Genomic DNA, 14,856 nt, shown 5'->3' with positions numbered 1-14,856 from the left:
TCTGTCACGACCACAAACTTCCTAATGATAGTGACTGCATCTAAACGTGATTCAATAGCACCTTAGAGTCAAGGGATGAAAAATAATCATGATTTAAAAGAAGAAGCCTAGGACAAAAGTCCCGCAGGTGAAAGTGAAATGGGACAACATAAAGTCAGAGTGCGGTCTAGGTTCACAATCCTTCTAACATAGAATCCTATTACAGCGGAAACGTCCAAGACAAGGCAGTATGTATGGAGACATACTACCCTGGGCTACCTATTGACTTATGCGAGGATTCATGCCCAACACCATCGCCTGCCCGTCCACGTTCAACCTGCACATTTGAAAATAACATGCAGGGCTGAGTATTTGATATACTCAGTGAGCACATTGCCAAAAACAGTTTTGATTTTAATTGTCAAGCCACAGTTGAGAGATCACGGGGTTTTTATTTAAAAGGCCCGAGTCTCTAAATACTTTTCCTTTCATAAGAATTTTGATTGCGCAATCACGTAACATAGATATACCATATCTGAACCTTGTGTGAACCGGGAATGTGGCCACATTCCACGACGGTCACTGGACCGGCCAACCCCTTTTGTTAGCTCACGGTCCCCTTATGTGTACACTAGTCCGAGTAGGGTTTGCGGCCCTACTGGGACCCGAATTCGATTTAACTTGAATTGGCATAGCCAAGCAGATAGGTAATCATAAAACAAAACATGGCATGACAACATACTTGAGCAAAATTTCACATTTTCATACTAGAAACACGTTTTAAAAGAATGCCCACCTCAAAAGCTAAAGCTCCTTCCGGAAATTCCTTAACTTGGTCTTAGATGACGTTCGAAGACGTCCCTTTAGGAAATAAAATGATACTCAATTAGATTTTTGAGGTATCCATTAAGCTTAAACATGAATGCATCCTAAGTGCGTGATCATTTTACTCTTTCTCTAAATTTTCTAGAAGAGTTCTAGAATTCTTGAGTATTAATTAAATCAGCAGATTTAATTAAATTTGAGGAATTTATTCGCTTTACTAGAGGGTGTTACCTCCTAAGCCATTTATTTAAGTACTAAAAATTAGGCTCGAGGTCTATTCATCGTTAGCGTATTATAATTTCTTAAAATTAATCATCCGAGCACTTAAGCTAAGGTCCGGAAAATTAGGCTCGTCTTCGTGAAAATAATTAGCGAACCATTAATTATTTAATCAACATCATAGGGGAGCCCATGATTTAATTAAATTCTTAGCCTATACTTTTATTTTAGTTGGTGGTCCAGGCTTAATAATTAACTTCCATAAAAGGGCAGCCCATCTCTAACTATTTCCTTAGCCCAAGATTTAATTTACAATCCTAGCCCACTTTTGTTTAATTAGTGAAGCCCAAACAATTAAGAGAGAAGGGCCCAAACATACACTCCCAAAAACCATCGGCCTCTCTCTCTCAATTCACAATTCAACTAAAACCCCAATTCCAACCCTAGATTAGAAGGGAGGCGGCGGCGTCTCTTCCTCACGCCCCTCTCTCGCCGGCGATTCGCCGGCTTCGCTGTTCGCTGCTCCGGTCGGCGTCTTCCTCACGCCGCCGGAAACCCGCTCCTCCTCCCCGATTCGCTCTCGTATTTACACTGTCGATTACACAACAGCGGCTTCAGAGCCATCACTTCAGCTCCTCCACGGTGCTGCCGCCGCTGGTCACGGAACCAGCTCCTTCGCGTTGCTGCGCAGTCGGAAGAAGAGGGGAGGCATCGCCTCTGTAAATCCCTCTACCATTACTCTCGTTCGGTCCGCCGTTGGAGAAGGAGAGGAATCATCGCCTCTCTCTCTCTCTGCACTCACGGCTCTGTCCCGCCAGCACCGCCGACAGCTTGTTCCTCCTTCCATCTCTGCGACAACACAGCGCCATCACAGTCATTTCTCCGGCGCTAGGCCAGCTACGGCGTCGTCGACGCCCACGTCGCCATTTTTCCCTGCTGCCGGAGCAGCATCTGCTTCGAGGACGGTTCACGGCATCTGATCGACGCCATACGCTCCTCCATCGGCTAGACTCGGAACTGACCAAGCCTCACCGACGCCTCGTTTTGCCGCTGCTTCGCCGGGCAGTGGCTAAGTACTTAACCCCTCTCCCTAACTCTCTCTATCTTACACATCAGTGGAGTTTTGTTCCTTTTACATACTCTTGGTTTAACATAGGTGTTAAAGTGAAAGGGGCCCTATTGTTTTAGCATGATTAAAAATGTCGTTGAAACTTTGTTCCTAAAAGAAGAGCTAACCAAACTAAAAGGCAAAAATCCTAGTTGAAGCCATGTCTTGCATCTTGAAAAGGAAATTAGGACTCAGCATAATGTGCTTATGCGATGGTGCTCTACATGGAAGAAGATGAGTGAATCATAAAGGGGTCGTGTGTATGTTTACCTCTAGTGATGGTGGTTGTTAAACCTTTGTGTAGAAGATCTGTTCTCTTTTACTTTCTCTCTTTGCTCTCTTTCACAAAGACAATCTCTCTCGGTTTCTTCTCTTTAATGTGTATGGGTGATGTGAAGCTGATTTGAGTGTTGTGTGTGTAAGAAAATATATAGGAGAAAAGAAGTCTACATGTGGTTGGGATATTGGCAGAAAATCAAATCTGTAACTCATTGTCTTATGTTCACTTTAGTTGGCTGTTTACTCTTGAGTAATTAAGGAGCTGCTTTAGCTCTTTGTTCTCTTATTGCAGTCAATCCTTTCTGATGGTCTTCACCCTACTTTTATTTAATTTATTTTGTTTCTATTCTGGAGTACAAGTACTCTTGCATTCATATAACTTGTCTGATTATTGCAGGGTGCATAAGAGAGACATTGGGAGTGGAAAGGAGTGTAGGGGCTGACTTGCCATTTTTGGGGAGGCTCTAGATTTATTATGGGTAAAACAAGTTTGTTCCATTTCTCTTGCAAAGGGGCTCTTTTAATTCTCTTGTACATATGCATTAAATATCTTGTTTGTATTTTGCAGGTGGGGAAGAGAAGTGTAGGCTGCGTAGGCTGCTCCAAATGTGGCTGCCCTCGGCCCAAAGGGCTGACTTAATGGGCCGCGACGGGGTGTAACGTGGACTTGGTTAGAGAAGGCCCGAAAGAACATTTCCTTTGTATTTTAAATTCCTTTTTGTGGTTTCATGAGTTCAACAAGTAAGCTAAGTAGTAAGCTCAGGGGTGTGTACATATATTCTCATTCATGACGTCGACCTTGTATTCTTTTAAATATTAAATTTTGTTTACCAACGCAATTAAACACGACTTCATTTTTCATTCGTTCGTCGTTCCCTTCTCATTTGTATTTCGCAACTTAATGTTTAGTTAGGCATATCAGCCAAGGTTAACAACTAAATCAAACATTAACAAACATCTAAAGGATGGCATGCGTTCCTAAGCACGACAAAAAAAAAAAAAAAAAAAATTTGTAAGCTAAGGCGACTTAAGAGGCGGGTATTACATTCTACCCTCCTTAACGAAAATTTCGTCCCGAAATTTTGCTTATGTTACTCAAACAGCTCTGGGTACTTTTCTTTCATCTTGTCTTCCAATTCCCATGTAGCTTCCTTGTGACCATGGTGCTTCCATAGAACTTTCACCGTTACAATAGATTTGTTCCTCAATTCCTTGACCTTCCTATCCAAGATTGCCTCTGGCTTCTCTTCATAGCTTAAGTCTGGTTCCAAAACCATTTCCTCTTGGTGGACTATGTGTTTTGGGTCGAATACGTATTTCCTCAATTGAGACACGTGAAAAACATTGTGCACGTTCCCAAATCTCGGTGGGAGTGCCAATCTGTACGCCACAGGACCCACTTCTTCTAAAATTTCATAGGGTCCGATGAAACGTGGTCTTAGCTTGCCCTTGACGCCGAATCTCGTAATTCCTTTAGACGGGGATACTTTCAGAAAAACTTTGTCTCCCGCCTTGAACTGCAGATCGGTTCGGCGAGCATCTGCGTAAGACTTTTGCCTATCTTGAGCTTCCTTGATTCTCTCACGGATCTGGCGGACGATCTCTATCATCTCCTCTACTGAATCCGGTCCCAGCGTCTTTCTCTCACCGACCTCATCCCAATAAAGCGGTGATCTACACTTCTTCCCATACAGTGCCTCATATGGGGCCATGTTTATGGTTGCCTGATAGCTGTTGTTGTACGCAAACTCTATAAGTGGCAATACTGGCTCCCATTTTCCTCCGCGGTCGAGCACTACGGCCCTCAACATATCTTCTAAGATTTGGATTGTCCTCTCAGACTGCCCATCAGTCTGTGGATGGAATGCCGTACTGAAATTTAACCTGGTGCCTAGCTCTCGCTGCAAGCTTATCCAAAACCTAGAAGTAAATTTTGGGTCACGGTCTGATGTGATCGTCACCGGTACTCCATGTAACCGTATGATCTCTTGCACATAGATCTGAGCTAGCTTGTCCGATCCGTAAGTGATACGAACTGGTACAAAGTGGGCGCTTTTGGTGAGGCGATCTATAATCACCCAAATAGCAGTATTCCCTCGTTGTGACTTTGGCAATCCTGTCACAAAGTCCATTGCAATATGCTCCCATTTCCACTCGGGAATTTCCAGGGGTTGCAATTTCCCATAGGGTCGTTGATGTAGAGCCTTCACTTGTTGACATGCTAGGCACCTTTCTACAAACGACGCTATGCTCCTCTTCATGCCATCCCACCAAAAATGCTTCTTCATATCTTGATACATTTTCGTACCTCCTGGGTGGGCAGTATAGGGTGTTTCGTGAGCTTCGCTCATGATCTCATTCCTGAGAGTCTCGTCATTGGGCACACATATTCTTCCTTCAAACGTGAGGGCGTTATCTGCTTCTTCGCGGTAACTCACCTCTTTTCCCGTCCTCACTTTAAGTCGAATTTTCTCTAATGTTTCATCACTCCTTTGAGCCTCAACAATTCTGGCTCTTAAGTCTGGCTCAATCTTTAGAGTGGCGATCCTACTTTCCACCGTCTCTGGTGCTCCCACTATTTCTAGCCGCATCTTGGAAAATTCTCGTATGAGCTCCTCATTCTGTGTGAGGAAAGTGGCCACTTGGGGAATGGTCTTCCTGCTCAAGGCATCTGCCACTACATTCGCCTTTCCTGGGTGGTAATTTATACCACAGTCATAATCCTTGACTAATTCGAGCCATCTGTGTTGTCGCATGTTCAAATCTTTCTGCTCAAAGAAGTACTTAAGGCTCTTGTGGTCCGTGAAGATCTCACATCGAACTCCGTAGAGATGATGTCTCCAAATCTTCAAGGCATGTACTACTGCTGCTAGTTCCAGATCATGAGTGGGGTAATTCAGCTCGTGTGGCCTAAGTTGGCGTGACGCGTATGCAATCACCTTGCCATTTTGCATCAATACGCATCCAAGTCCGACCTTTGAAGCATCGGTGTACACTACATAGCCTGTTTCTGGCGCTGGCACGGCTAGGATTGGTGCGGTGGTCAATTTTTCTTTTAATAATTGGAAACTTGCTTCACACTCCGGCGTCCAATTGACCTTAGCTCCTTTCTTGAGCTGTTGAGTCATTGGTCTGGCTATTTTAGAAAATCCTTCGATGAACCTCCGATAATATCCAGCCAAACCTAAGAAACTTCGAATTTCACTCGGTGTTGTCGGTGACTGCCAACGTTGTACTGCCTCCACCTTGGCAGGGTCCACTCGGATCCCATCTGCCGTTACTATGTGTCCGAGGAAATTCACCTCGTTGAGCCAGAACTCACACTTGCTAAACTTAGCATAGAGCTTCTCGGCTCTCAACGTCTCTAAGGTGGTTCTCAGATGTTCCTCGTGTTCCTTCTCGTTCTTCGAGTAGATGAGTACATCGTCTATAAAGACTAGGACGAACTTGTCCAAGTATGGGTGGAACACGCGGTTCATTAAGTCCATGAATACTGCCGGGGCATTTGTGAGTCCGAATGGCATTACAGTGAATTCGTAATGGCCGTATCTGGTGCGGAATGCTGTCTTGGGTACATCGTCATGTCGGACTTTCAGTTGGTGATAACCTGATCTCAAGTCCATTTTCGAGAATACACCAGCCCCTCGAAGTTGGTCAAACAGGTCGTCAATCCTTGGTAGAGGGTACTTGTTTTTGAGCGTCAGTTTGTTCAACTCTCGGTAGTCGATACACATTCTCAATGTTCCGTCCTTCTTCTTCACGAAGAGCACTGGTGCGCCCCATGGTGACACACTAGGTCGGATGAAGCCTAGGTCTAGTAACTCCTGTAGCTGTATTTTGAGTTCTTCTAACTCTTTAGGTGCCATTCTGTATGGTGCCTTCGATACTGGGGCCGATCCTGGTTCGAGATCAATTGTGAATTCTAATTGCCTGTCTGGCGGCAATCCAGGTAGTGCGTCTGGGAAGACATCTGGGAATTCTCGTACCACTGCTACATCTTCAATCTTACGGTCCTCTTTCTCTTCTCCATTCAGGTAAACGAGGTATGCCGGGTATCCTTTCCTTATCATAGTGGTTGCTTGTAGTGCAGAAATTATGGACTTTCGTCGCCTCATGGAGATTCCGTGGAAGATTGTGGGTTCCCTTCCTGGGTATTGCAGCGAGATCTGCCTTTCCTTACAAAGAATGGTAGCGTAGTTTTCGGCTAACCAATCCATTCCCAATATGATGTCGACGCTCCACATCAACATCACATGCAAATTGTGAGCCACTAACCTAAGGTTTCCCATATTGAATTCTACGTTTGAGCAAGTTCGTGTGATGTCTATAAGGCCTCCTACGGGTGAGGACACCCTCATCTTATGTTTTACTTCGTCAGTAGGCAGTTCTAGGGTATCCACACAAGGTGCTGATATGAACGAGTGTGATGCACCAGTATCAAACAAAATGGCTATAGGTATGTTGAGGAGAGTTCCCATACCTGCCAGATTGCCCTGCTCTTGGTTCCCTGGCTCCGTCTTAGGCTGCCTCTGTCTCAGTGCAAAAGCTCTGGGCTGAGTGGGAAGCCTCTGCCGTAACTGCCGCTGGTGTTGCGGAGCTTGGGGTAGGGCCGCTTTTCCTTTCGGCTCAGCTTGAAGTGCCCGCAGTTGTGGACGCTGCCCTTGGTAGTTCTGTCTCCCTCTGACTCCAGCGTTCCTATCCGGGCATTCTCTGGAGAAATGTCCGCCCTTGCCACAGTAGAAGCACCTATCAGTCCCAGCCTTGCACTCCCCATGATGATTCTTCGAGCACTTAGCACAGGGAGGGGCTCTAGGTCTGTACTCCATCATCTGATTTGGAGCAGTTTGCCTTCCACCATTCTGCGGTGGCTTCAGAGCAAGTTGTGGCCTCTTAATTTCATTTGGAGCACGATCTCCATCCCACCTCCTTTTCTCTCGGAAGTTTTGCTGTTGTTGAGGTGGTGCTGCGGTAACAAGTACAGTTGACTTCTCTTTGGGCATAGCTGCCTCGATATCCAAGGCTCGACTCAGTGATTCAGGGTACGACAACCCTCCAAGGCTTGCCAGGGCCATCTTTATTTCGTACCTCAGACCGGCACAAAACTTCTCAGCCATCTTCTCATCAGTATCGACTTGGTCAGGCGCATAGCGAGACATGTCGCAGAACATTCTATCATACTCAGTAACGGACATCCGTCCTTGTTTCAGATTATAGAATTCCACTTCCTTAGCCTTACGGTAACTCTTCGGGATGTACTTGTCATACATTCCAGTTTTGAACTCATCCCAAGTCATTTGAGCCAGTTGTTCCGGTGTTAAAATTTTCTTTCGTGCCTCCCACCAGAAATCAGCTGATCCTGTCAGTTGGAAGGTCACACAAGTCAAGCGTTCCTGATCGTTGCAGTGCAGGAAGTTGAAGATGCGTTCCATGGCGCGTATCCAGTTTTCAGCCACAACTGGGTCCCCTAAACCATTGAAAACCGGAGGGTTTTGTCTCAGAAAAAGTTCCTCTACTCGCCGCTCCTGTGGAGGTGGAGGCGGCGGAGGAGGTGGTGGGGTCATCCCTCTTCCCGCTCCATTTCCTCGTGGTACATTTTGTGGCACCTCGCCATTCCTTCTTGGCCGTCCGGCACGTCTCCTTGGTGGCATTCTGTTCTAAGGATAACAAGGTTAACATGGATTTATACTCGTCGAATGTCATGATTGCAAGCATTAGGTTCATTAAATGCACCATTCTTTTGAACATAAGGAGTAAAATCAAAAAATCGAATAACATAGCCAAGAAACATCACATGTCATAAGTTAAGGAAAAAAATTGCCTCTAGCGAGGACTTAAAATCTGATACATGTGAGGGCAATAAGGAAAAAAAGAAAGCTCCTAAAAGGTTCGATACATGGAAAGGGAAAACATGATGCTAAGCTACTACGATAAACACGCCTGAGGCCTGCTCAATCAGTCCTGCTCAGAGTCGCTGCTGATCCACATCGGGTCGCCATGACTAGTCCCCTGATGGGACGTCTCGATCGGAGGCACCGGCTCCTCGGGGTGCTCCGGCACTGCCACCGGCTCTGATGGCCCCGGGGCTGCCACTGGTGCAAAGGGAATATCGGTCCCGGCGGCCAACTCTCTGCGCATACGCCAAATGCGATGATACAGCTCGCTGAAAGAAGTCAAATCTATCGGTTGCTGGGACAACCGTAACGTCTCCGGGTGGGGCTCCACTGGGGGTGGAGGTATCTCTGGTGGTGGTCCGGCTGGTGGTGGGGGAATGAACTCCAACTCCAAATCAGCGAGGCCGCCAACCTGTGGCTCCTCCTCAGCGGAACCATCCTCCTGCATCTCGCCCCACTCCAAAACTTCCTCGGGCTCCTCATCCGAGTCCTCTCCCTCGGAGTCCTCCTCACTGACCTCATCGTCGTCTACGCCCTCCTCCTCTGGGTTCTCGTCGTCATCCTCATCCGCCGTGCTGCTCCCCATAGACTCGGTCTCATCACTCGAGTCGGGCGTAACCTCTACTCGGCCCCTCTCGTGGGCGGGAGCTCGAGACGACTGCCCCTCCTCGAATACTCCGCCTGCACCCCGCATGAGGGCCAAGGGTGGCAACCTGCGGAATCCCTCGCTTCCGGGCGCCTGCGTCCCTGGTGGGGGCCCATCACCGAAGTGGAAGCACCCTGCGGAGACTGCGCTAAGAAAACCGGGCATATCCCCAATAGGCTCATACGTGGGAGGCGGGGACGACGTGTACAACTCGGCATTGGCCGTCATCCAACTCTGCCACTCCTCAGGAAACAGACCGACGAGCCTCATGATACCCTCGTAGGGCTTCACCCCGTGACAGTTGGCCTCCTCCCATAACTTTGCGTAGTGAGCTACGAACTCTGCCAGCGTATCCCCATGGCAGCGGCGGTAGGACCGGTAGTAGCGAATCACTGCCTCGGAATCCGCGCCAGCTCGGAGCGGCCTACGATGGGTGTAGCGCTGTCGTGCCATCTGTACGAAAGAATGGCTCTCAAAAACGCGAAAAGAGAAAATAACGTATAGAAGTAATATGCATAGTGAAATATATAGTACTAGCCGTCGCATCGATAACCTATTAGGGTTTTTCTCCGATAGGGTAGATCGTATTAGCATTCGTTTTGAGTGACTCGTGGGCCCTCATAATTTTGGACGTTCTTTCTCTTTTTAAACGTAAAGGTCGTAACACAGTACGCCGTAGTTCGCATTTAAAGTTCTATTTTCAAGACAAGTTAGGGGTTCGCCCTATCTTGCATCTTTCTGTTGATTTCATCGCTCTTGGAAGCGGTGTAAGAGTCGTCATTCACGACTATTCGTTCATAGCTACTCTAGCCTAATGTACCTCCTTAGGCGTTCTAGGTTTGCATGCATTAGTCATTTCGTAACTTTCTAAAAACTTCCTCGATCTATCATCATACTTCACATAATCAGGCATGCATAACTAATAATACTTTAGCATTTGTAAGACATCCTTATGCTTAACATTTTAAACTTGAAATTCTCTGGTTCGTAGAAAAATGGAATTTACATGCTTTTCCTTGAAATCCTTGAATATTTTTGAAATATCTTTAAAAGAAATCATTTTCCCTTTTATCAAGTCCTTTCATAAATAACTGAAAATTTTCTGGTAAGAACTTCTTTCTTACCTCATTGCTGCGGTTGAACGTGACGAGTCGAGGTGTTGGGTCCTTTAACTTTCCATTTAAGTCATGTTCTAGCCTAGTGCTATCATTCTAGACTAAGGCTTGAAAGAAGGTTCTTGGGTCCAGAGCGAAAGAACGGTGCTCTGATACCACTCTGTCACGACCACAAACTTCCTAATGATAGTGACTGCATCTAAACGTGATTCAATAGCACCTTAGAGTCAAGGGATGAAAAATAATCATGATTTAAAAGAAGAAGCCTAGGACAAAAGTCCCGCAGGTGAAAGTGAAATGGGACAACATAAAGTCAGAGTGCGGTCTAGGTTCACAATCCTTCTAACATAGAATCCTATTACAGCGGAAACGTCCAAGACAAGGCAGTATGTATGGAGACATACTACCCTGGGCTACCTATTGACTTATGCGAGGATTCATGCCCAACACCATCGCCTGCCCGTCCACGTTCAACCTGCACATTTGAAAATAACATGCAGGGCTGAGTATTTGATATACTCAGTGAGCACATTGCCAAAAACAGTTTTGATTTTAATTGTCAAGCCACAGTTGAGAGATCACGGGGTTTTTATTTAAAAGGCCCGAGTCTCTAAATACTTTTCCTTTCATAAGAATTTTGATTGCGCAATCACGTAACATAGATATACCATATCTGAACCTTGTGTGAACCGGGAATGTGGCCACATTCCACGACGGTCACTGGACCGGCCAACCCCTTTTGTTAGCTCACGGTCCCCTTATGTGTACACTAGTCCGAGTAGGGTTTGCGGCCCTACTGGGACCCGAATTCGATTTAACTTGAATTGGCATAGCCAAGCAGATAGGTAATCATAAAACAAAACATGGCATGACAACATACTTGAGCAAAATTTCACATTTTCATACTAGAAACACGTTTTAAAAGAATGCCCACCTCAAAAGCTAAAGCTCCTTCCGGAAATTCCTTAACTTGGTCTTAGATGACGTTCGAAGACGTCCCTTTAGGAAATAAAATGATACTCAATTAGATTTTTGAGGTATCCATTAAGCTTAAACATGAATGCATCCTAAGTGCGTGATCATTTTACTCTTTCTCTAAATTTTCTAGAAGAGTTCTAGAATTCTTGAGTATTAATTAAATCAGCAGATTTAATTAAATTTGAGGAATTTATTCGCTTTACTAGAGGGTGTTACCTCCTAAGCCATTTATTTAAGTACTAAAAATTAGGCTCGAGGTCTATTCATCGTTAGCGTATTATAATTTCTTAAAATTAATCATCCGAGCACTTAAGCTAAGGTCCGGAAAATTAGGCTCGTCTTCGTGAAAATAATTAGCGAACCATTAATTATTTAATCAACATCATAGGGGAGCCCATGATTTAATTAAATTCTTAGCCTATACTTTTATTTTAGTTGGTGGTCCAGGCTTAATAATTAACTTCCATAAAAGGGCAGCCCATCTCTAACTATTTCCTTAGCCCAAGATTTAATTTACAATCCTAGCCCACTTTTGTTTAATTAGTGAAGCCCAAACAATTAAGAGAGAAGGGCCCAAACATACACTCCCAAAAACCATCGGCCTCTCTCTCTCAATTCACAATTCAACTAAAACCCCAATTCCAACCCTAGATTAGAAGGGAGGCGGCGGCGTCTCTTCCTCACGCCCCTCTCTCGCCGGCGATTCGCCGGCTTCGCTGTTCGCTGCTCCGGTCGGCGTCTTCCTCACGCCGCCGGAAACCCGCTCCTCCTCCCAGATTCGCTCTCGTATTTACACTGTCGATTACACAACAGCGGCTTCAGAGCCATCACTTCAGCTCCTCCACGGTGCTGCCGCCGCTGGTCACGGAACCAGCTCCTTCGCGTTGCTGCGCAGTCGGAAGAAGAGGGGAGGCATCGCCTCTGTAAATCCCTCTACCATTACTCTCGTTCGGTCCGCCGTTGGAGAAGGAGAGGAATCATCGCCTCTCTCTCTCTCTGCACTCACGGCTCTGTCCCGCCAGCACCGCCGACAGCTTGTTCCTCCTTCCATCTCTGCGACAACACAGCGCCATCACAGTCATTTCTCCGGCGCTAGGCCAGCTACGGCGTCGTCGACGCCCACGTCGCCATTTTTCCCTGCTGCCGGAGCAGCATCTGCTTCGAGGACGGTTCACGGCATCTGATCGACGCCATACGCTCCTCCATCGGCTAGACTCGGAACTGACCAAGCCTCACCGACGCCTCGTTTTGCCGCTGCTTCGCCGGGCAGTGGCTAAGTACTTAACCCCTCTCCCTAACTCTCTCTATCTTACACATCAGTGGAGTTTTGTTCCTTTTACATACTCTTGGTTTAACATAGGTGTTAAAGTGAAAGGGGCCCTATTGTTTTAGCATGATTAAAAATGTCGTTGAAACTTTGTTCCTAAAAGAAGAGCTAACCAAACTAAAAGGCAAAAATCCTAGTTGAAGCCATGTCTTGCATCTTGAAAAGGAAATTAGGACTCAGCATAATGTGCTTATGCGATGGTGCTCTACATGGAAGAAGATGAGTGAATCATAAAGGGGTCGTGTGTATGTTTACCTCTAGTGATGGTGGTTGTTAAACCTTTGTGTAGAAGATCTGTTCTCTTTTACTTTCTCTCTTTGCTCTCTTTCACAAAGACAATCTCTCTCGGTTTCTTCTCTTTAATGTGTATGGGTGATGTGAAGCTGATTTGAGTGTTGTGTGTGTAAGAAAATATATAGGAGAAAAGAAGTCTACATGTGGTTGGGATATTGGCAGAAAATCAAATCTGTAACTCATTGTCTTATGTTCACTTTAGTTGGCTGTTTACTCTTGAGTAATTAAGGAGCTGCTTTAGCTCTTTGTTCTCTTATTGCAGTCAATCCTTTCTGATGGTCTTCACCCTACTTTTATTTAATTTATTTTGTTTCTATTCTGGAGTACAAGTACTCTTGCATTCATATAACTTGTCTGATTATTGCAGGGTGCATAAGAGAGACATTGGGAGTGGAAAGGAGTGTAGGGGCTGACTTGCCATTTTTGGGGAGGCTCTAGATTTATTATGGGTAAAACAAGTTTGTTCCATTTCTCTTGCAAAGGGGCTCTTTTAATTCTCTTGTACATATGCATTAAATATCTTGTTTGTATTTTGCAGGTGGGGAAGAGAAGTGTAGGCTGCGTAGGCTGCTCCAAATGTGGCTGCCCTCGGCCCAAAGGGCTGACTTAATGGGCCGCGACGGGGTGTAACGTGGACTTGGTTAGAGAAGGCCCGAAAGAACATTTCCTTTGTATTTTAAATTCCTTTTTGTGGTTTCATGAGTTCAACAAGTAAGCTAAGTAGTAAGCTCAGGGGTGTGTACATATATTCTCATTCATGACGTCGACCTTGTATTCTTTTAAATATTAAATTTTGTTTACCAACGCAATTAAACACGACTTCATTTTTCATTCGTTCGTCGTTCCCTTCTCATTTGTATTTCGCAACTTAATGTTTAGTTAGGCATATCAGCCAAGGTTAACAACTAAATCAAACATTAACAAACATCTAAAGGATGGCATGCGTTCCTAAGCACGACAAAAAAAAAAAAAAAAAAATTTGTAAGCTAAGGCGACTTAAGAGGCGGGTATTACATCATAATAGTCAACAAATTTGACTTTTCAAACTTCTCAATCAAATAAACTCATGTAATAAATTCACTTATCAAATAATTCACATCTTCCACGTCATCGATAATAAATTTTAGGGCTCTAAAATTAGGGTTCTAAATTCCGGGATGTTACAAGAAGAGTATTTTCTTATTCCTTATTTGTTTATGATAAATTTACATGCAAATGATTAAAGAAATTAAAAAATATGAATTAAAAAGGATGAAATTTTCTTATCCAAACTTTTCCATGATAAATTTGTAATCAAAGCAAATTTATAACCGTGGTTACTTGCATCTCTCGAACTTTGAGGTTGGGTCATATTTTAATTCTGTACTAAAAAAAGATAATTTCCATTTAACTCATAATTTCCTTGAGTCTTGACAGGACCTACAATTTTTCAAATAGAAATATAAAATCACAACTCTTCAACTTTTTCCAATTGTTTCAAAATGATCAAAAAAAAAAATATATCATTAACAAAATCAAATATTATTAGACGATAAAACAAAATTGTTCTAAACAAAACGACATTATTTTATACATAATCGCGTAATTCTATTTTGAGCTCAATTAAAACGAACCCGATTTATTAACCAAGCTTTAATTTTGTGCAATATTATTTCAATTTTGATTATTATGAGATAATTTTAGAAAAATTAAATTAAGCAAATTAGAAAGTGATTTTTTAACTTCAGCCGTTCAGCGTCTGAATTCTTAAAATAGAGTTAATTTTCCATCTTCTCTTCCCCTTTCACCCGCCACGACCAGCAACGACTCGTCGGGTGCGGTAAATATTGGGCCATGCTTCTGCTAGTGCCTCGCAAGTAGATGTGTAGTTATGGACTAAATGTTAAAATTGGGCCCAAATGATCCAAGTGGTGAATTAATCCATAGTCAAATCACAATATCATAACAGTTCTTTTACCCTTTGTCCATTTTGAGAAGTGGTCATGCACCATGTGTTCAACTACTCATAATTCCATAAGTCTATGACATGTTTGTTATTTTTAGAGTGAAAAATGTTAAACTATCTACAATCTTGATTAACATGAAACTGAACTAGGGACTTTGATTTGATTTTTATGTGTTTAAGCCACCCAAAAGATAAATATTGTGCCTTACAAAAGTATTTCAAAATTGTTAGCCTGTCTCTCTGTTTTGTT

General features: G+C 44.2%; 1 protein-coding gene and 4 long non-coding RNA genes across 7 annotated transcripts; 2 read left to right on the top strand and 3 right to left on the bottom strand.

The window, feature by feature from the left end:
• Window positions 1-76: 76 nt before the first annotated feature.
• Window positions 77-2,810, bottom strand: LOC148923620 (uncharacterized). 2 transcript variants are annotated; one of them, XR_016133064.1, is made up of 3 exons: window positions 2,402-2,810; window positions 776-840; window positions 77-316 (listed from the first exon to the last, which is right to left on the bottom strand). It is a non-coding gene; the product is annotated as an uncharacterized LOC148923620 (long non-coding RNA). The 2 variants fall into 2 exon arrangements; XR_016133065.1 differs by lacking the exon at window positions 776-840.
• Window positions 1,434-3,271, top strand: LOC148923619 (uncharacterized). Its single transcript, XR_016133063.1, has 3 exons — window positions 1,434-2,096; window positions 2,808-2,889; window positions 2,979-3,271. It is a non-coding gene; the product is annotated as an uncharacterized LOC148923619 (long non-coding RNA).
• Window positions 3,272-3,338: 67 nt separating this feature from the next.
• Window positions 3,339-7,971, bottom strand: LOC148923618 (uncharacterized). Its single transcript, XM_089061557.1, has 2 exons — window positions 5,573-7,971; window positions 3,339-3,345 (listed from the first exon to the last, which is right to left on the bottom strand). Exons 1-2 carry the CDS (start codon window positions 7,969-7,971, stop codon window positions 3,339-3,341), a joined length of 2,406 nt encoding a protein of 801 aa, XP_088917683.1.
• Window positions 7,972-10,297: 2,326 nt separating this feature from the next.
• LOC125211180 (uncharacterized) lies at window positions 10,298-13,031 on the bottom strand. Of its 2 annotated transcripts, XR_016132274.1 has the most exons (3): window positions 12,623-13,031; window positions 10,997-11,061; window positions 10,298-10,537 (listed from the first exon to the last, which is right to left on the bottom strand). It is a non-coding gene; the product is annotated as an uncharacterized LOC125211180 (long non-coding RNA). The 2 variants fall into 2 exon arrangements; XR_016132275.1 differs by lacking the exon at window positions 10,997-11,061.
• Window positions 11,665-13,492, top strand: LOC148923617 (uncharacterized). The gene is made up of 3 exons (XR_016132273.1): window positions 11,665-12,317; window positions 13,029-13,110; window positions 13,200-13,492. It is a non-coding gene; the product is annotated as an uncharacterized LOC148923617 (long non-coding RNA).
• Window positions 13,493-14,856: the final 1,364 nt, after the last annotated feature.

This window comes from Salvia hispanica, chromosome 6 (genome assembly GCF_029641045.1).
Source record: "Salvia hispanica isolate PSC_SH4W2 chromosome 6, Shi_PSC_v1, whole genome shotgun sequence".
Lineage (NCBI taxonomy): Eukaryota > Viridiplantae > Streptophyta > Magnoliopsida > Lamiales > Lamiaceae > Salvia > Salvia hispanica.
Note: the sequence above shows the minus strand (reverse complement) of the source record. Positions and strands in the feature narration are given on the sequence as shown.

What these genes read in the sequence shown, in the direction of transcription:
- LOC148923618 (XM_089061557.1), bottom strand. Translation starts at nt 7,971, where the DNA reads ATGACCCCACCACCTCCTCCGCCGCCTCCACCTCCACAGGAGCGGCGA.